General features: G+C 35.3%; 1 protein-coding gene across 1 annotated transcript; it reads right to left on the bottom strand.

Annotated features, from left to right (window-relative positions):
* Positions 1-2,605: 2,605 nt before the first annotated feature.
* On the bottom strand, positions 2,606-22,103 carry LOC133324603 (cell adhesion molecule Dscam2-like; the record flags this gene model as incomplete). The annotated part of the gene is made up of 5 exons (XM_061533440.1): positions 2,606-2,810; positions 3,094-3,194; positions 3,343-3,470; positions 12,594-12,817; positions 21,986-22,103. Coding segments are annotated over 5 exons (776 nt in total), but the record flags the coding sequence as incomplete, so codon positions are not given.
* Between the last annotated feature and the right edge of the window lie 215 nt (positions 22,104-22,318).

Below are 22,318 nucleotides of genomic sequence, written 5' to 3'. Positions count from 1 at the left end.
TCGTTCAACCTACGTATTGCTCCAAAACGCCAATAGTGATCCGATTGAGACAAAATTTTGCACAGAGTATTGAATTAGGTCTAGATAGGGTTGGAAATCATAGATTTTGATATAGCTCCGATTTATAGTTTCGTCCGATTTAATGTAAATAGTGCACCAAACTCCGACTAAAGCAAAATTCAGATATAGTATCGTCCCATTTTATGTAAATTAAGCTCCAATACTTATCCGATTGATGTATGAGAAATTTCAATATCTACAGGATATTGTAAATATTAACATGTCTTGCATGTACCCATAGTGGTGAAGGGTATCATATAGTCGGCCCCGTCCGACTTTTGAACTTTCCTTACTGGTTTAATTTTCGTTATTTTGATTGCCTTTCACTTGCATATTTTCAAATGGCTTTTAGGTATTAAAGAATATAACAGAGAACACTCCAATTGTTTCGTTGCTTGTGTTGCATCTAGAGTCATCTTCTTACGGGTAACGATATTTTTATTAAACAATATTTTTTATTAAAAAACAGGGTGCGCAAAAATTCGCTCGCGAATGATTCAAAATACATTATTTTCGTTTTGTGCTCATTTTACGAATGAATTTATGGCGATAAATTCTTTACCAAACGAGCATTCGCCAAAGAATGTTCGCACACACATAACAAACGAGTGAGAGCACACAACAACTTTCGTTCGTTTCGTTTGGTGGTTGAAATTCTTTCTGAAATTCTCTCACGAATTAAAACAAACATTCCCGAATACTCGCGAATGCTCAAAACGGCAACAACAATAACAACAAACGTTCGTTTTTGTACTATACGAACATTCGCGAGAGATTGCAAATGCTTGTTCATTCATTGTAAAGGGCCCCATACACTATAAGTCATGCCGTCATGCCGATGAACCCCCTTTTGTATATGTGAGACTGACTAGTGTATACCAAACTTTTCAATCACTATTCCAAAAAATCGATTTTTGTCCCAAAAATTGTAAATTCAGTTGTTTTTTATTCCGTCACAATTTTATTATTTTTGTACACAACATTATTTACTGACAACTTTCAAAATGAATATTGTTCACCAGATTGATAGGGGTTCATTTTCAAAATCAAAACTATTTTGCTTCTGGTATCAAATAGTAGCGGTGAAGAAGATACTCCAGAACCAATAAGAGATGACGGTATATAGTGTATACCACCTACCCAAGATGTCGTCAGAATAGCAATCAATAGGCTGAAGAATAATAAAACAGCAGGTGCCGATTAGCACAACTTGGCTAAATGAATGCATGCTAATGATTGGAACCTCAGCATCTTGTGTTCCGTGCACAAAAAAGGAGACAAGACGATTTGTGCCGACTATAGAGGAATAAGTCTCCTGCCCATCGCATATTAAGTGATATTCAGCGTACTGCTATCCAGCGACTAAAGCCAATGGTCAGGGACATTAGTGGACCATACCAATGCGGCTTCAAATCCACCATTGACCAGATCTATCGGAGCCCTTCAATATCGAACGAGGATTCAGACAAGGTGACAGTTTTTCGTGTAATCTTTTTATCACCTTGCTGGAAAAAGAAGCAAAGGTGAACAGAAATGGTATCCTGTATCCAAACAACACATGTTATTCGCCTAAGCCGATTACATCGATATAATGGGTCAAACATTGCGAGCGGTAAAAGCCACCTTTGAACAAATCTGGAATCTGCCAAGCTGACCAAGCTGATGGTATCAACGCGCAAGACGTCCAGACTCGCATGTCTTACAATTGTGATTTCTAGAGCAACTAGAAAATCAGGCAAAAATAAAGTTTTCGATTTATATCATCCCCTAAACGTTATCTCATCATCACAAAAAAGCATTTTATAGCGATCAACGCTACCATTAACTCTTACTATACACCCCTGCAAACATATACGAATAACTCCTATATCCGAGTACATACATTAATATAAATGTTATCAATTAAAATATCAACCACTCATCTGGGATATAACGTAAAAATCCCCGTCCTATCTCCTGTATGAGTAAATATATGCGCCATTGAAAGAAAAAATTGTCTTTTTCACAAAGAAGTCTGAGTTCATTGACCAGCGAAACATTGACCGATTATCATGACCCTTTGCCGTGTAAAATGCTCTGCTGTTCGGGTTATACAGCGATCAGGAAAACAGACAAAAGTTTCTGGTCCAGTCGATCTCCTAAAAATTTCTGGTTCATTACCAGAAGTCTTCATTGGTCATGCCAAATTTTATAACTTTGGCCTGCACTGTGTTTAAAAATTATAATGGACAGGCGGACGGACACACATGTCTAGATCGACTCAGCTAGTCGAGATATGACGATCGGTATTCAAAAAGATGGGTCTAGGATTAATATTTCTCAACGTCACAAACTATTGGGGCCACTAATAACTTACAACATAGCAGAGAAGGGTATGTGTGAAATATTTGAAATACATAAAGTTTATTTAAATACCTCGTACCAGCTACACATAATTCTATTTTTATATATTTCAGTATACTATACCAATTTATATCTTCCCCTTTTATTAAAGCAAATAATATTAAAATACTGTCTACCACAAAAGAGTAAAGGCCACACTTACCATAAACGTTAAGACGTGCCGAGTGTTCCACACTGCCCATCGTATTCGTTGCTATGCATTTATAAAGTCCACCATCATCGGGTCGTACATGTGAAATATTCAAATGACTTATCACATCGCCAGACATATCGACAAATTGGCCAATTGCAAAGCGATGATGCAGAGAAACATCCATAATGGGCTGGGAGTCCAATAGCCAGGAGAACTATATACAAATAAAGTAAAAGAGAAAAATGTTATGACCATGACAAAGATAAAGAATTTTACAATAATAAAAGCAGTAATAAATTAAAGAATAATTTATTTTAGACTTCTGTAAAAATTTCAAATAAATTTTCAAAAATGAAGTTTATGGTTTAAAAAAATTATTGTTTTAGAATTTTGTCACTGATATTTCTTGAAGTAGAATTACTTCGTAAATAAATAATAAAATTAAAACTCTGCACATTATTCCTCCCTTATTCGTTATTTCTGCATTATTAACTCACCTGTGGTGGCGGTGAACCGCTGGCTGAACACTTAAGCGATATTAATGGCCCAGGTCGTACGTTCTGTTCAATGAACGTATAAATCAATTCTGGCACAGTATCTATAAAATGGAATAAAAAATAATACACATACAAGTGTATAAGTTAACATCAGACACACACATACACATAAGAGACATCTCTCTACTGCAGTAAAGTTAAGAAGTTAAAAGAAATAAACCAGACGGAAGAATTCCATTAAATACTTACCACCCAATTTTAATTCAGCCATGGCTTGGGCACTCGACTTTTGATTTTCAACCAGACACTGATAGACGCCACGATCTCGGCGACCTACATTCGTTATCATTAAAGAATTTTTCGCCAAAAAACGTAAGCTGAAAACAAAAAGACGGAAAAGAGTAAAGTAAATATGTATGTTCTGATGTGGGTGACAGACACTTAAAGGGAAAATCAATTTAAATTGGTGAGAATTTTTATGAAATGGTATTCTACTTCTACCGGAACTACAGGCGTGGATTTTTTAAGAATATTTTTTTCCAACGCTATTAGAGCGTCAATTTTTAAGGAATATTTTTTCTACGACTACTAGAGCCACATGCGTGGATTTTTAGAGAATATTTTTCTAGGACTACTAGAGCCACAGGCGTGGATTTTTAGAATATTTTTTTTTCTACCACTACCAGGTGGGATTTTTAAAGAATATTTTTCTAGGATTATCCGGGCCACAAGCATGGATTTTTAAAGAATATTTTTCTACCACTATCAGAGCCACAGGCGTGGATTTTTATACCCTTCACCACACTGTGGTACAGGGTATTATGTCTTTGTGCATATGTTTGTAACAGGCAAAAGGAAACGAGATACACACATGGTTCCTTTTGAGAATATGCATAGAATCACTTTCTGAGTCGATTTACGCATGTCCGTCAGTCCGTCCGTCCGTCCGTCCATGTATTTTTGTGAACAAAGTACAGGGCGCATTTATGATCCGATTTGGATGAAATTTGGCATGGGTCACTTATTTGGCCCTATTGAAATTGAGAAAAACCGGTTCAGATTTAGATATAGCTCCCATATATATTTTCGTTCGATTTAATGTAAATGGTCCACTAAAGTCCCTAGATATATCTCGATTTGCACGAAATTTGGCACAGCGTAATGAATTAGGTCTAGAACTATGTGTGTTAAGTTTCCGGAAAATCGGTGCAGATTTAGATATAGGTCCCATATATATTTTCGTCCGATTTAATGTGAATGGTCCACCATATATAGAATGGTGTGTGTTAAGTTTCCTGAAAATCGGTTCAAATTTAGATATAGCTCCCATATATATTTTCGTCCGATTTAATGTTAATGGTGCACCAAAGTTCCTATATATCCTTCGATTTGCACGAAATTTGGCACAGCGTAATGAATTAGGTAAAGAATGATGTGTATCAAGTTCCCTGAAAATCGGTTAAGATTTAGATATAGCTCCCATATACATTTTCGTCCGATTTAATGTAAATGGGTCACCAAAGTCCCTATAAATCCTTCGATTTGCACGAAATTTGGCATAGCGTAATGAATTAGGTATAGAATGATGTGTGTTAAGTTTCCTGAAAATCGGTTCAAATTTAGATATAGCTCCCATATATATTTTCGTAATGAATTAGGTATAGAATGATGTGTGTCAAGTTTCCTGAAAATCGGTTCAGATTTAGATATAGCTTCCATATCTGACCAAATGAAAAATTTCCAGTTTCGTTTTACTGGTCCTTTAAAAATCTGTTGAATATACCCAATGTGGTGAAGGGTATCATATATTCGGCCCCGTCCGACTTTACTATTTTTCTTACTGGTTAAAGAATATTTTTTCTACCACTATCTGATCCACAGGCGTTGATTTTTAAATAATATTTTTTCTACCACTTTTTCTACCAATACCTCTACACATATTGCGTTGAACATCCTTGCAAAATTCCCATCAGCGGTTTACCAGAAAAATAAAATAGCATTCAAACACAAACTGTTCTAAAATCACATTCCCAATATTTGCTGCTGACCTAGGCATTTGCCAATTATGATTTTTTATTTTTGATTTGTGGCAAATAAAACTCTGTGGACTAAAGCATTTGATTATGATGATGATTTAAGGCGCAAATAATATGGAGGGAAATAAATTGGCTTACACTGGCACATAAATTATTTGACTTCAGCAAAGAAGAACAAAAATGATTTTCTAGCCAACCAAATCCCATAGGAAAATTGGCTAACATAAATAAATCCAATGCGAAGTGTTGTAATCATTGTAATAATGTAGCTACGAATGCTGGCTATAGAGAAACTAGACACACCAAAAATCCCGACCATTACAATTCAATCCTTTTGCCAAAAATCCATTGGATTCGGTCCGAAAAAAATCAAAGGATATGCAAAGCCAAAAAAAGGGTGGAGATCCACTATTAGGCGGCTCAACAGATGTTGGGAGATTTCTTTTTATTTTATTGCTTTGATGATTTTTGTCTTTTGGGACATAGGGATTTGAAAACAGTGGCAAAATGGAGGAACTATTTAAATAATTTTTCTGTGAATTTTATAAAATGTAAAGCGGAACAACTAATAGTAAAGCAATACACATTTGAGCCACTGTAAAAAGTCAATATGTGCTCTGGTAGACCACTATAAAAATATACCAACAACAACATCAACAAAAGAAAATAACGAGAAATCAAAATAACAAATCAAGCGTAAAGTTTTTATGCTTCACTAAGGAATTTCGACAAAACTAGAAAAAGGGATAGGACCCGAACACACACAGATGCACACGTTTACATGTAAACAGTGAGATATTTATCTTGGAATCCCTCTTGGAATCACATATGCTTACATATGTATATATGGGTTATACCACATACCAACATCATCAGAGAATGTGTTTTTGTTCCTTTTCGGGTGGCATTTTTATGATTATATTGCTGTTATGTGTGAGTCTGTATGAAGGTATGTTTGTTGGGTTTGGAAAAAGGATTATTTGTAGGCGTGCAAGCATTGTTTTGTCAAAATATGTGAGTGCGTTTAAAGTGTGCTAATAAAAATAAATAAGAATTTCCATATCAATGATTTTGGAAAATATTTTGACATTAAATTCAAAGAAAATATTTAATATTTATTAAATATCGAGATACAGGAAATATTAAATACGAACCACAGAGCTAAGAGCTATCAGAGCCACAGACAGGATTTTAACAGAATATTTTTTCTACAAATACCAGAGCCACAGGCGTGGATTTTTAAAGAATATTTTTTCTAGGACCATCAGAGTCTCAGGCGTGGATTTTTTAAGAAAATTTTTTCTAGGACTGTCAGTGTCTCAAGCCTGGATTTTTAAAGAAAATTTTTTCTAGGACTGTCAGTGTCTCAGGCCTGGATTTTTAAAGAAAATTTTTTCTAGGACTGTCAGTATCTCAGGCCTGGATTTTTAAAGAAAATTTTTTCTAGGACTGTCAGTGTCTCAGGCCAGGATTTAAAAAAAAAATTGTTCTAGGACTATTAGAGTCTCAGGCGTGGATTTTTAAAGAATATTTTTCCTAGGACTATCAGAGTCTCCGGCGTGGATTTTTAAAGAATATTTTTCCTAGGACTATCAGAGTTTCAGGCGTGGATTTTTAAAGAATATTTTTCCTAGGACTATCAGAGTTTCAGGCGTGGATTTTTAAAGAATATTTTTCCTAGGACTATCAGAGTTTCAGGCGTGGATTTTTAAAGAATATTTTTCCTAGGACTATCAGAGTTTCAGGCGTGGATTTTTAAAGAATATTTTTCCTAGGACTATCAGAGTTTCAGGCGTGGATTTTTAAAGAATATTTTTCCTAGGACTATCAGAGTTTCAGGCGTGGATTTTTAAAGAATATTTTTCCTAGGACTATCAGAGTTTCAGGCGTGGATTTTTAAAGAATATTTTTCCTAGGACTATCAGAGTTTCAGGCGTGGATTTTTAAAGAATATTTTTCCTAGGACTATCAGAGTTTCAGGCGTGGATTTTTAAAGAATATTTTTCCTAGGACTATCAGAGTTTCAGGCGTGGATTTTTAAAGAATATTTTTCCTAGGACTATCAGAGTTTCAGGCGTGGATTTTTAAAGAATATTTTTCCTAGGACTATCAGAGTTTCAGGCGTGGATTTTTAAAGAATATTTTTCCTAGGACTATCAGAGTTTCAGGCGTGGATTTTTAAAGAATATTTTTCCTAGGACTATCAGAGTTTCAGTTTTTAAAGAAGTTTCCAAAGAGGGGCTATTAGAAGAAACGTGTATCGGCATTTTGAAAGTTTACGTCAGGAGGTTACATACAAATGCGTGGCGATATATTCCATTACCAAGTCATTTGAAAATATTCCAGTTAAGACTTCTCGAAATCTTTGTATTTTAGGTATATAGTGTTTTTGGCAATATTACTGATATAATTGTGAGGAATGTCTAATGCCGGTTTACAGTAGGTCAGATTATTCTACAAAAATTTTCGCCATAAGGCTATACTACAAGTCTCAGAATAGAAAAAACACTAAACAAGAGAAATTCGTATATAATTTATATACAATATTCGTATTGACAACAAATTCTTTGGAGAATTTAGAAAGCGTTAATTAAACACCTTGCATATGGTTCAAATACCAAATTATTCTCCATAGAATTACACTATCAAACAAAAGAAAAGATTTTTGTAAATACGATATTTATTTGTTTATCGTATTCTCTTGTCTTATATAATAATCAAGATTTTGGAATAGAAGAGGGTAGAAAAGTTTTAATTTAACAGTATCTGGCTCGGTTCTTAAAAATGAAAAAAAAAACAAGAATGGCATGAATCACTAACCACTTAAACTACTAACATTTGAAATAACCCCAGGAGCCCCCTTCATATTTGTTCCATTTCGATATGTATTTGAGAAATTGAAAATAATTTGTATTTTCCACATAAATACCTTTAAGGAAATTGTACGAAATGATAAGCATGAAATTAGTCAGTAAAATGCCAATTTAGCAGAAACGTGATATAATTTTGTGTTCTATGGGACATGTGACGTATACATGTTTATAACAAAATATTTACCATACGTATACGCATATTTTTTCCATATTTTTTTATTTTTTCCATTAAATAATTAAAAGTCTTAAAATCAGCTCTTTACAACATATCTTCTATTCCTTAATATTGCAACGTTTCCATTTAATGTTCAAGTTGACTAAATAATCCCCCACAAAAAAAATATGTTTACGTAGACATAACAAAGCCTCCGATGTAAAAAAAATAAATTAAAATCATTCAATAATGTCTGTTACTTGATGTGTACTATATACATTCATTTCATATTGAATACCAGTGTCTGTTATGTACACATTACATTTAAATAAATATATTCATACACATAATGTACTCATTCAAAATATGGCCAGATACAATAAATTTATATAAACATTTGTTTAAACATGAATGTTTACATAGTAAGCAATAATTTGGTGAGATATGCAAAAATTAATTTAAAGAGAAATAGAGAGAGAAATGTATTTTTATATACGATACTTCAATTGGTAACTTCATTATTGGAAGTATTGATTTCCAAGCTAGATCGTCATTATAATTCAAGTGGCAATGACATTGAAGTTATTCAAGACAAATCTTGTAGGAAATTATTCTAATACGAACAACTAGAAAAATACGTCAAATATATTTCGTCCCAAAAAGGAAACACATTGCAAAAGTATTGGAAAATTAATCGAAGACCAGAAATTAGCCTAGCTTAATAATGAGACTGTCAAAACTGCGCTACGGACTTTAACATGCCGAAATTTATGTGGAATAATTGACAACAAATGTTTATTCACAAGAAATAAAAAATACCAAATTATATTTACTTCATTGAAAAAATGCGTCTAAATTATTTAAAATACCAAAAATGTGGTGGGTTCTTTACATGTGGTCTATGTAAACATATGGAGTTGAAATTATGGACCTTTATAACATTGTTTCGGCAAACACAGTGTTTCGCCATGCAAGAACTCGGAATGCCAACCTAATTGGCTGTAATTTGCTATGTTTGGTTCTCATTGCGTACCAAATCTTCTTACCGAAAATCATCAATACTGGCCTATTTTAGGGTAGCCCTTTCAACAGTATACCCATTACTCGGTATTTCGGGGAGCTTAAACATGTTTCTCAACAGAAGGTATTTTGGATTCACTTGGGCTACCAGACTTGCCAACGAAATATCAATATAGGCTTCTGTTAGGGCTTAGCCACGACATAGCCACCAAATCTCCTACCAAGAACAAAAAATTATAAATGTCAGTTTACGGTTTGGTACCCATAGAACGGTGCAATCCCAGTTTGGTATTTTGAAAACTTTAGCCACATTTTCTAACCAATGGAGTTGTAATTTGGTGTAAGGACTGACTTATATACAAATTTGTGCGGTGTATACATACATATATATATATATATATAATATATATATATATGATATAAGTATTCTTTTTCAGTATTAATACATTTTTCTCATGGAAGTAGGAATCACTCCGGGTTAAATTTTCCAAGTAGAGTGCCTGTAATTTGGAACACAATATTTTCCGGAACATGAACCCCATAACATAGTCCCCATATAAATGTCCCGATCGACTTAGGAATTTTGAATGCTACCCTCGTGATAGTGGGTATAAAAAGCTAGGCTCGGCCAGTTTTGTATGCTCCAAGATACCGAAATTAAATGTCCGGCTAAATTCACAATAATCAAAAAACAGGGGTGACACTTTTACCTGGGGGCTATGTCGGAAAATGATCGCATATCCATAATGTTTTCATCCTTTAAGAAAAGCCTAGAAATGAGAAACTACAGCTCCTTCGCTCTAAAAATATTTAAGGGCTCCATCTTTAGTATTGCGAACTCCATCGTGACGACTGACGGGTATTGCTAAATCGACAGAGCATGCTGAATGATTGATACACATATAATGTGTGAGGTCCCGATGAATAATTCGTGTTGTTGTTATTTATAACATGGTAAAGAGTAGCAAAAGGATCGGATTTTGTAGATTCCTTTTTATGGGGGAAGTACCAGTAGGAGTGGATGGATAGGTCCCACTTCGGACTAGATTTATGTTTGGTAAAAATATTACGATCTGCAGAGTTCGAGTACAGAGTTTGCTAATTTCCTAACAGGATTTTGACTCTTTGTGAGGGAAATAACCGAAACGAATATTTAAAGCAATGGGTCGTAACTTCCAACTTGATGTAGATTTGGTAAAAAAAATTACAATGTGCACAGTTTGGATAAATTCGGATTACCAAATAGCTGCATATGAGAATTATAATTGATCAAAACCTAAAATGGACCTAAACTGCATTAAAAATAAACGACTAAATGTTTCCTCTTATTGGAGAAGGTTTTCAGAAGTTCGAAGAGTGGTACTTCTCTTCGAAGTCAAATAAATATGTTAAGCAATAATACCATGAACAAACATTAGAACAAACTGTACATTACCCTTCAGAGTTGTCCCCGACAAGCATTAAGGCATTTTTAAATCGAAGCCAAATTATTCGAAATTTATTAGGACCGTAAAGGTCTAAAACCGGTACCTCACCGAAGCCCATTTTAAAATGCACCATCAACAAACAATGTCGATTTAACAATGGGAGTCTAGGGACGTTTTTCAAACAAAACCAGTAAGGAAAGTAGAAAAGTCCGACTGGGCCGACTATATGATACCCGACTATTCGTTACTTGGGAAGAAAATAAATATGGGAGCCATATCTAAATCTGAACCGATTTTCACGAAACTTAACACACATCATTCTAGACACAATTCAGTGCGCTATGCCAAATTTCACACATCGTTCTAGACTTAATTTCGTACGCAATGCCAAATTTCGGGCAAATCGAAGGATATATAGAGGAAGGATATTTAGTACACTATTTTCCTTAAATCGGATGAACATATATATGGGAGCTATATCTACATCGGAACTGATTTTCAGGAAACTTAACACACATCATTCTAGACTTAATTTAGCACGCTATGCCAAATTTCGTGGAAATGGAAAGATATATAGGTACTTTTGTGCACCATTTACGTTAAATCGGACGAAAATATATATGGGCCAAGTTTCATCGAATCAAAAGTGCGACCTGTACTTTGTTTACAATTTAACATGGACAGACAGATGGACGGACAGACGGACGGACAGACGGACATGCATAAATCAACTTAAAAGAGATTCTATGCATATTCTCAAACGGAACCATGCGTTTATCTCGTTTCCTTTTGCCTGTTACAAACATATGCACAAATACATAATTCCCTGAACCACAGTGTGGTGAAGGGTATAAATAATTGCAATTTTACATTTCGGAATATCCCTATTTTTTGGTATATTGGGTACTTATTCAACCGAATTGGCTCTACTTTCATATTTTGAGTTCTCACATAACGGTATCTCCAATTTTTGGTATTGTGAGGATCGATTTCATCCAAACTTTTCACATCGCATTATTTCTTCCAAACGTAGTTCAAGTTCGAAGATGGGGAATATCGGTTCACTCCTTCTGGTACCTCTCATTTTCCCTATTTTCTTAACCAAGCCTAGATCAAGTTTGAATATGGGACCCATTGGTCCACTCCTTCTGGTGCCTGGTAATACAATTATTATTACTTTTCTCATATAAATTCAATTTCATTTTCTAAAGGGCCCCATACACTATAAATCATGCCGTCATGCCGATGAACCCTTTTTGTATATGTGAGATTGACTAGTGTATGGCAAACTCTTCAATCACTAATCCAAAAAATCGATTTCTGTCCCAAAAATTGCATTTTAAGTCGTAATTTCGGTTGTTTTTTTTTTTTTATTCCGTCACAATTTTATTATTTTTGTACACAAAATTATTTACTGACTTTGAAAATGAATATTATTCACCAGATTGATAGGGGTTCATTTTCAAAATCAAAACTATTTTGATTTTCTTCATGCATTGTGTGTGTCACACATACATAAATAAACTTTCAAAAAACAACACATACTATGATAAATGCTGTACGTCATGATGTATAGTGTATGGGGCCCTTAAATTTCAAATATATAAATTTAAACATGTCCGAGAAACCCGCCACCAATAACGGCTTCGAATTTCAGCACTCTAATATACACGAGTATATAATTTTTATTGCATAACATGAGACTTTATATATAGTGAATTTAGTTGATATAAATGCACTGATGTATATACTCACAATTGTATGTGTACATTTCAGTCTGTGAACTGTCTACATATAGATAAAAATGGCAAAAGCCATAGAAAACATTCATAAAACTCACATATATAACAGAACATTTATGTTATGTCTATATTGATATTTAGTTTTAAATGCTTTTGTACACTCATTCACTTACTCACACACACACCAATACACAAATTCACACATTTACACCCTTCTCACACTCTTCCCCCTGCTTCAGTGTACTTACTTATCACGTCCAGTGGTTAGAATATTATCCTCCTGCAATGGTTTGCCATTGTGCAGCCATTCGATGTTATCGATCGCCGAACCCGTTGTCGAACAATTGAAAATTGCCGTTCCACCCGAATTGACAATTTGAACTTGTGGCAAGATGTGAACGGAAACATATGAATTCACAAATAAACGAATTTCAATCCGCTGTTCGCCAAATTGATTTGATGCTTGACAGACCTAAAAAAAAAAAAACAAAAAACGAGAGAGAAATAAAACAAATAAGCGAATGAATAAATGCGAGTCAATGAATTGTTGGATGACTGGCACGAATGAATGAACCGACAGACAGACGGTCAAACAAATAAACGAACAAATATATACAATATAAAATTGCGGTTTTCTGATAGTTTCTATATGAATAAATCAGATATTTCAATTTGTATAGAAATGTGTCTTATAGTGAGGTTTTATTTGTTGTTGCTGCTGCTGGTGGTGTGTTTTTGAATTTGACGAAACAAGTAATGAATTTCAAACCAAAGCCCCCCAACTAACATTGGCTTTTGTTTTAGTTCTGAAATTGAAGTAAAGTGATTAACTTCGTGGAAATATAAATGGAAACAATTTTAAATTTTACCGATAGTTTATAAATTTGTCGAATATTGTATATAACATGGTTGCAAAACTGGCTGTGAATGGACAATTTTTACTTCATAGGGAAAGTGTGGATAAAACCTAGGACTTAAGGGCTATGTCAATACATGGACTAAAACGAAGATTTTTCCCACCCTTCGTCAGAAATATGTCAAAATATTAAAAATGGAGCTATGAAAATGAAAATGTAAGGAAAAGGCAAAGCGAGGGCTACTATATTTGTGCAAGGCATAATCCCATTTGACAGAACATCGATGGACTTAAATCTCTGAATGGACGAAGGTCGTTATATCACATTGATGTCGCCTGCGATAATTTCATCCTTAGGTTATTCTTCCGCCAGCATACATTTGATTTTGCATCTGTCCATACAAAAGGCCTATTTTTATTGGATCCCGAAAATATGCCACGTGTTGGAAGAAACGCGAACAAAACATGACGAACCATTGAACATCATGACACAGCCTATCCCAACCAGGGATGGTCCGTGTGACGACTTTTTAGGTTTTCGACTGTCAAAAAGTTGTAAACGTCGAAAACGTCATTTACCTGTATAAAATGTAATATATGTAGTAAACGTCATTTATTTCAATATTATTACCATATACAGTTATTTTCAGGAATATATATTATTTTTACATATATCTGACTATTCCTTACTAGAACTGATAAAAAATTCTAAACTTTTTGGAGAAGAAATTTTCGAAATTTTATATGGATTGGAGTAAACCATACGCAATTTCCAAATTGTTTAATGGAAATAGCTATTTTGTCAAAAACATAATGGTTTTGGATAGGTTTCGGACGTTTCTGACGTATGTATTATACGTCGGAAATGTATGTCATTTACGTCACAGTTTCTGACGGACCATCTCTGATCCCAACACATCGGCAAAACCAGACTTCTTTGAACGGATAAAAAGTAGATTTGGTGCGTGTTTTGTTGTGTAGCGCCGTTAAACGTCTTTCTATCTACAATGATCTATTTATATTTACGCACATCAAGAACAAAATTTGTGGTCGCCGGTTTTCGTTGTCAAAATAGTTTTGTCCTATTTTAAGTAAACTGTCCACCGAAGATCCAAAGTAAAGCCGAATGACACTAAATTCTGTAAAACGTACAGATATTAGGATTTCCTTAACGAGTGTCATGTCAATCGGTTCAACTTTAGATATAGCTCAACTATATGTATTAGTTTCGGAAAAAATAAATCCATTAGGCCGGTCGTCGAAAATGTCGATAAAATCGAAGAAATGATCAAAGTTGACTGGTATGTAAGCAGTCGTAACATCGCCCAGTTTAGTTGCGTTGCCAGTTGCCAGATTTGCATTATGGATGACATCTGTTGTCAAGTTCAGTTGCTTCACTTTTGGTCAAACCAAAGCCACTATCGATGATGTGTGGAAGGGCATTTCAGAAGACCTTAACTGATATGGCCCACCAACACGCAATCCAAATGAATGGCAGAAAGTGGCGAACATCTTATTTTGGATCTATGATATGTACGTGTGTATCATCAATACATCCGACAACACCCTGGAACTTTGTTTTCGAACAATTTTATTCTTCCCTTTTTCCTCCTCCGTTAATTTGGAGGAGGATAACTTCGGCGAAAACCACCGACATTGTCGGTTGAGCCATGTACATTTTTAAGAGAGGGGGAATTGCTGTTGACCGTCAGTCTCTTCGGAATCAGGGTTTAAGGCTTTATCTATGTACACAACGGCATCTTTTGGTAGTCGAATATACGCCTTCAAGCTAATATGAGCAGTTGAGAAATGGATCACATACGATAACCCTGTGCGAAAACGATCGTGGCCATAGAGCGATGAAGCGCCTCAAAGGGTGGCCAAACCATGACTAACGGCCAGGAAGGTTCTGCTATGCATTTGGTGGACTGGAAGGGGATTATTTATTATGATTTGCTTCCATATGACCAAACGCTAAATTCTGATCTCAACAGTCAACAACTGGACCGTTTGAAGATGGCAATTGACCAGAAACGGCCAGAATTGTCCAACAGGAGAGGTGTCGTGTTCCACTAGGACAACGCTAGACTACACACATCTACAGTGACTCGCCAGAAACTTCGGGAGCTTGGTTGGGAATTTTTAATGCATCCGACATACATTCCGGACTTGGCACCAAGTGATTAACATTTTTTTCTTGCATTGCAAAATAAAAAATGATAACAAATTGGTATATGGGCGGATTGTGAAAATCGGCTACTGGAGTTTTTTGCAAATAGAGAGGCATTATGAAGTTACATTTAAAATGGCAACAAATCGAACAACAAAACGGTGCATATCGGACATTCCGAAGCATGTTAAATAAAGTCCTATATTTCATATAAAAATAATGGATTTATTTTTCCCAACCCAATATGAATGGACGGTATGTCTGCATCTGCACCACTTTGAACAAAACGCAATAACGCCATTCTAGTCTCATAAGATAAGTTGTGAAAAATTTCTTGTCAATCGGACAAACATTAGGAGTTTGGTGCACTATTTACCTAAAATCGGAGAATTTAAAAAAAATCCGAAGAAAAGAAAAACAACACAGATCATTCTAGACTTAATTCATTACGCTATGAAAAATTTCGTATAAATCGAAAGATATATAAGGACATGATTTACATTAAATCGGGCGAAAATATATATGCGGGAGTTATATCTAAATCTGAGCCGTTTTTCACAAAACTTAACACACTTAACATAACACACATCATTCTAGACTTAATTCAGTACGTTATGGCAAATTTCGTGCAAATCGAAAGATATATAGGGACTTTGGTGCACCATTTACATTAAATTAGACCACTATATATATGGAAGCTATATATAAATCTGAACCGACTTTACCCAATTTCAATAAGGTTCACCCTTGGGCCAAATAGAAGAGATTTAACATGGACAGACATTAACGTGGACATTAACATGCATATTCTCGAAAGGCACCATGGGTCTACCTCGTTTCCTTTTGCCTATTACAAACATATGCACAAAGACATCATACCCTGGACCACAGTGTGGTGAAGGGTATAAAAAGAATAAAATTTAAATCATTGATTAATATACACTTATGACTTTATTATTATAAAAAACTCAAGTGTATACTTTTAACCGTGACTCACTGTATATCAGTCGCAATAATTTATTGAATTTCGATTTTTCCAATTCAGGATAGGATAAATAAATCTACTGTGCCTCGGTCGATTGTGTAACAGTTTTATGTAGCCTGGAGAAATTTCTGGTCACGGAAAAAATTCTTATCCTCGGATCACTTTCTACAATTCTTAAATTCTCGACGAATTAATCGAAGAAGGTTAAGTCAAAATCGCAGATATCTTTCTTTGCGTTTTTAAATAATACAGGAAGTTCTGTAAAAATAGATCAAATCATTGCCAACTACCTACAAATTCACTAAAGAAGTTTACCAAAAAATTCTCTTAACAAACTCTAAACTAACTGACCCAAAACGAACTACTTGGACTTTGTTTTCAATTTTCCGCACATCATTTATTATCAACGATTTTTTTTTATTTCGCCATTATCTAGTCAATCGGGGAAATGACTTTTATTATGGTAATTTTTATTTCGTCATGTCGCTCTCTCTATCTCTCGTTCTTTCTGTCCTCTTGTCTATTTAAAGTACATTTCATATTCAATGACAAATATAAATAGAAAACCATTCCATTTATATCATCATAAATGGCAGAATTCAGAGGAAATCAGCACTCAACATATCTAACATAAGTACGGAACAGAAATAAAGTCAACCTCGGGAGTGGAACATGAGCAAAAAACCTAAGCACACACACAGAGAAACAAAAGAGGAAGTAAATTTGTTTAAACAAAATGCACATAAAGACACTGTAATGATGATCGACTCTTCAGAAAGGGAAATGTAAAAGATAAATAAATTTGAATCGAATTTATGCAAATTTAAATTGTTCTTCATTATGTCTCCACTTGAAATTGTTGAAAAGGCACAAAGGATGATGGTTGGCTGCTTGGTTGCTTGGTTCGTCGGTTGGATAACAACAATGACGACAGTGATTATGCTATTATAACATCAACGCAGTGGTGGAACTGCTGAAGCAACAGCAGGAACGGTATGATGACGACTCCAACAATGAGTATCATTGTTGTCATAAAAATCTACTTGAATTTAAATCAATTTAGAAGAATATGAACAATCCCAGGCAAATGTAACAAATTCAAAACATACCCGCACTGGGTTTTATTTTCAATGACTTGACAAGAAATGTGTGAGAATGATGATGATGTTCTGGCAGCATTACAGTTGAATGCGCCAACAATTGAGGAGGACAAAAATTAAAACAATATGTTTCAATTTAATTTTCGATCTTAGGAAGCTCCTTAAAATATGATTTAAATCCTCGATGACCAGTTGCTTCTTAAAAAAATATAATTAAAAAATCCACGCCTATTTGGTCCTTTAAAAAATATGTATTTAAAAAATCAACTCCTAGTTGGTCTTTAAAAAATTATATTTAAAAAATCTACGGCTAATATTTTTAAAAATTTCACGCCTAATTGGTTTTTTAATAATATTATTTGGAAAATCCGGAACGAGGATAACTTTTAGAGTGTATAGATAAGATCACAGTTCCCAAAATGCTTACTAAAAGCGCACGTAAATTAGTATGTGCTACTAAGATCAGTATGAATGGTATTGGGCGGATTAATAGATGTGGAACTCTGAAAAGTGGGTTCGTTTTTTCTCCTTGATAACAAAAGGATCAAATAATCTGCATATATTTTTGTATAAAAATGGCGTTTGGCGAGCAGAACACCACTTCAGTTGGGGGTTAAACCGGTTTAAGGTACGCTGAGAAGATGTTAATGATGTCACCGATGATTCAGCTTACCTCAAAGAGGTCGTAACTTGTGACGAATTATGAAATCGGACGAATTGGGTATGACATGGAAACCAAAGCCCAATCATCCCAATATAAATATCCAGAAGGACCATCACTAAAAAAAACACTTAAATTTCGGTCAAATGAGAAGGATGGGCTCAGGGTTTTTTTCGAAGGCAATGGCGTGGTGCATCATGAATTTTTGCAAACACGGACCTAGGGTCAATACAGAATATTACCTATATTAAAATATTACCGAGCAGAATTGTGTATCGAATTCAACTGACTTGGCACCCATTAAAACCTTCAACATACCGCAAATGAGACGATCTTCTTCGGTAGATAACATATTAATTAATGGGACACTATATCCAAAATTGGACATATATTGACCGTTTCCTGCATATATGTATGCCAACCTCCGAAAACCTGAAATACCAATTGTCTGTCTATTTGATGGTAAAATGCAGCAAAAGTTCTAAAACTACCGAAAATTGGGAGGGACATTTATATAGGACTACCTTACAAAATGCGGTTATAACCTTCCAAATACCGAAAATTGGACGGGGGTGTACCAAAACATAGATAGCTATATCACTGTGAGACCAAATCGAGGGAGTGGAAACACTATTGGGTATGAAACACTTTGGTGAGTATATGAAAACCCCGGAAGAAAAAATTTACTATAGGTCATAGTTCGGAGATATGGTGTGATCATTTTTTTGCTGTCGACTATACGAGTATTATACATGAAGAGATAGCCTAATAGCTATAGCTATTATATGTATTTTTTGAGATTCGATTTCTTCAGTCGAATGAGGATTTTTCTAGGACATTTCGATTTTTGGGCGGTATAACTTCCAATTGGGGATGAAAGACCTAGGTGAGTATATGAAAACCCCAGAAGGAAAAATTCTCCATAGGTCAAAGTTCGGAGATATGGCGTGATCGTTTTTATAAAAAAAGGAAAAAAAAATGCGTCCATGTAATGTTGTTAAACCTTTATAACTGTACCGCCCCTTTCCAGTAATTTGAAGTGTTTAGTCACATTTTTCACCTGAAGGGACTTTAATTTGATTTCCGTTTTCTTGGAGGATACAATTATCTTTGCAGAACATAGGTTCATATTTAAACCTGCCCTTATATAAAGGTCCCACGTCATTTTACTGCAGAATTTTCCAGGTGATGTGGCTGTAACATTACTGACATAAAATCTACCGCCATATTTTTGATACGATGAAAGGCCTAGACGAATTTTCCAAACTAAAGTTCTGTAAGTTGAGTATATAGATTCTGAACAACTGCATTTATTTCAAATGCACAATTCTATGACACAAGGAAGATTGTGTATGGAATTTGGCATTCCATTTGTACCACATGGATTCATCTTAGTCCTCAAGAAGTATATATATTCTATTTAGGTATGTCCGTAAGTCAGCATACCAGATTTTTGCAGGTATATATACATATATGCGGAGAATTATCAATATGGGCCCATGTTTTTACCATGCTAACGGCATTCTGACTGGTTTTAGCTGAAGTTTCCAACCAATTTGTAATTTGGCGTTTAAGGACGTATAAATGACCCACCCAAGTTTCGGTATTTTGAGATTTGCATCAAAAGGCTCTAATTCCATTCCATATTTTTAGAGGGGGCTTTCATCTGTTAAAAAAGCGATCAAACCGAAAAGCCTGAAATGTGGAATTTCAGGTCTTATAGCCTAGACAGACGACAGCCTTAATTTGCATTAACAGCCTTAATTCAAATTAACTTGAACATTATCCTCATTTTAATGTGTTGATAATGCACAAAATCAAACTGAATTTATACTGAATTAGGCAATTTCAATATGGCAATGCTGTCGAAAATTAATTGTTTCTTGTCAAATTTATTTATATTTATGAAAATAAAAATAGGAAATCAAGGCAAAATTTCAACCATTTTTTAAAATGGGAGCTGTTTTGCTAAGATCATAGTTGCTATTCATCCTTTATGTCATGTATCGATTTCCTAAAGATGTAATCCCGAAAAATATCGAAACAAATGTAAAAAATTTTCATCCTACACACAGACAAACAATTGTTTTGAAGCAAAAAACTGTTTCGTAAATGCAGAAACTCTCGTCTGTCAGGGGTAAATATTAATTCAAATTAAAACATTTTTAATGCAAATTAAGGCTGTCGTCTGTCTATGGTATTAGGTAAAGGAAATACTTTTTCCAAGAAAATTGTCAATATAGATCAATGTGGCTAAATACATACTGAGATATCGCTTGTCATTTCGTTTGAAACACCTACAAATATTCTCCGGAGACACCAATGAGTATATTCGTGGCCTTCCCCTTCTACGGGAACCATCAGTAGGCTCGCTTTTATATGCCTTTTGAGCTGAGCATTCTCATTCATTCGCACAACATGGCCTAGCCATCGTAGTCGCTGCAGCTCAATACGACTGACCATGTCGATGTCCGCGTATAAATTGTAAAGCTCGTGGTTCATTCGACGCCGATATTCCCATGCTTCAGATCCATATAACAGCACGGGTAGTATCAGCGTCTTGTAATGTGTGAGTTTGGACTGGCGGGAGGTGGCCTTGTTTCTAAATTGCTTACTTATACCATAGTAGCATCTGTTGGCCATCACAATCCTTCTCCGAATTTCAAAACTGATGTCATTCGTTTTATTTATGGCGATACCAAGATATATAAAATCTTTAACTACCTCGAATCAGTAGTTTTCAAGTTCCACAGTTGGTCCGAGCCTACTGGACGTCTTGCGTGTTGATACCAGACTAGCAGACTCCTTCTCAATTTGTTCGAAGGTGGCTCTTACCGCACGCAATGTCCGACCCATTATATCGATGCCATCGGCGTGGGCGAGTAACATGTGTTGTTTGGTGTACAGAGTGCCATTTCTGTTCACCTTTGCGTCTGGTATGGCCTTTTCCAGCAGGATGTTAACTGCTGACCTAGTGCCACTTAAAGTTATCCTGCATAGCCGTATAAATTTTGCAGGAATGCCGAACGTAGACATGTCTCTAAACATCTTTAAACGGATAGGGATGTCGAATGCGGCATTATAATCGACGAATAGGTGGTATGATTCTGTCTGTACGTCTGTTTGAATGTTGCACAGACATTGCAGGAACTCCTAGGATGCTTGGCATGGCAAATGGGACACATCGTTCCACGTTTCGGTGTAGTCCCCCTATAACAATACCCCCTATATTCAGTATTTTGGGGATTTTGGGCACGTTTTCCAACCGAATTGGATGTAGTTGTAGTTTCCGTTTGTCCGATTTTCTAATTAGTCCGATTTTATTCAAAGGCAAACTAGTAACAATAATTCCCAAATATACTGTATTTGGACGCAAAACGCCAAATGCCTTATGATGCACACACTGAGTCTGTCAGTTATTTCCCCGTTTTTCCAACGACAGCAGCAACAGCAGCGTGCAATGTTTAAAACACTTGAAACTGTCTCTGTACTTCACTAAGTACTTGTGTTTCAAAACATATACACATCCACCTACATATGGAAGTCCCCAATACATGCTAACACATTTGTAAATACATTGACTTACTTCCTTCCTCTGGCATGAGGAAGAGTTGCGGAGACGTGAGAACTAGAAAGAGCAGTGAAAATGCTGTTGTAATACTCTGCAACACTGTACGACGACATCCGTTTCATTTAGATGTTAGATGAACGAAGAAAAAATCCACAGAGCCCGTCTATTCCTGCCACATGCAGTCAAATCGCAACACAACCCAACCACTGCCACTACTTCGCCGCGTCGACAATATCCGTGTGGTTCTGGTTCATTCATTTTTACCACTTCACATTTTATTCTCTCACTCATACTCACCCATTTGCCTGCATCACGTTCGTCAGCATTTTTGATAAGCAACAATGTTCGGGATAATATCACACGCTGTGACGATGGTATTGGATATAGGGCTGATGAATCCGATACACGATACCATCTGCAATGGTACAACAAGAAGAAGAACACAAACCAAAATTAAACAAGTAGAAGGAAAATAAGTGGAAAATGATGCTGCTGCAAAACGAAAAAGAGAATAGAGTACAAAATAAACATGCCCACAGACGCAAACATACACACACACACATTACAATACGTACGATTTTACACACCCAGGCAAAGCAAGGCGAGTATAACCAATTTCCTGCACCCATA

The sequence above is a fragment of the Musca vetustissima genome, unplaced genomic scaffold, assembly GCF_032173495.1.
Source record: "Musca vetustissima isolate MV318-11 ecotype Yass unplaced genomic scaffold, APGP_CSIRO_Mvet_v1 utg223367, whole genome shotgun sequence".
Lineage (NCBI taxonomy): Eukaryota > Metazoa > Arthropoda > Insecta > Diptera > Muscidae > Musca > Musca vetustissima.
This window is presented reverse-complemented; position numbering and strand designations above follow the sequence as displayed.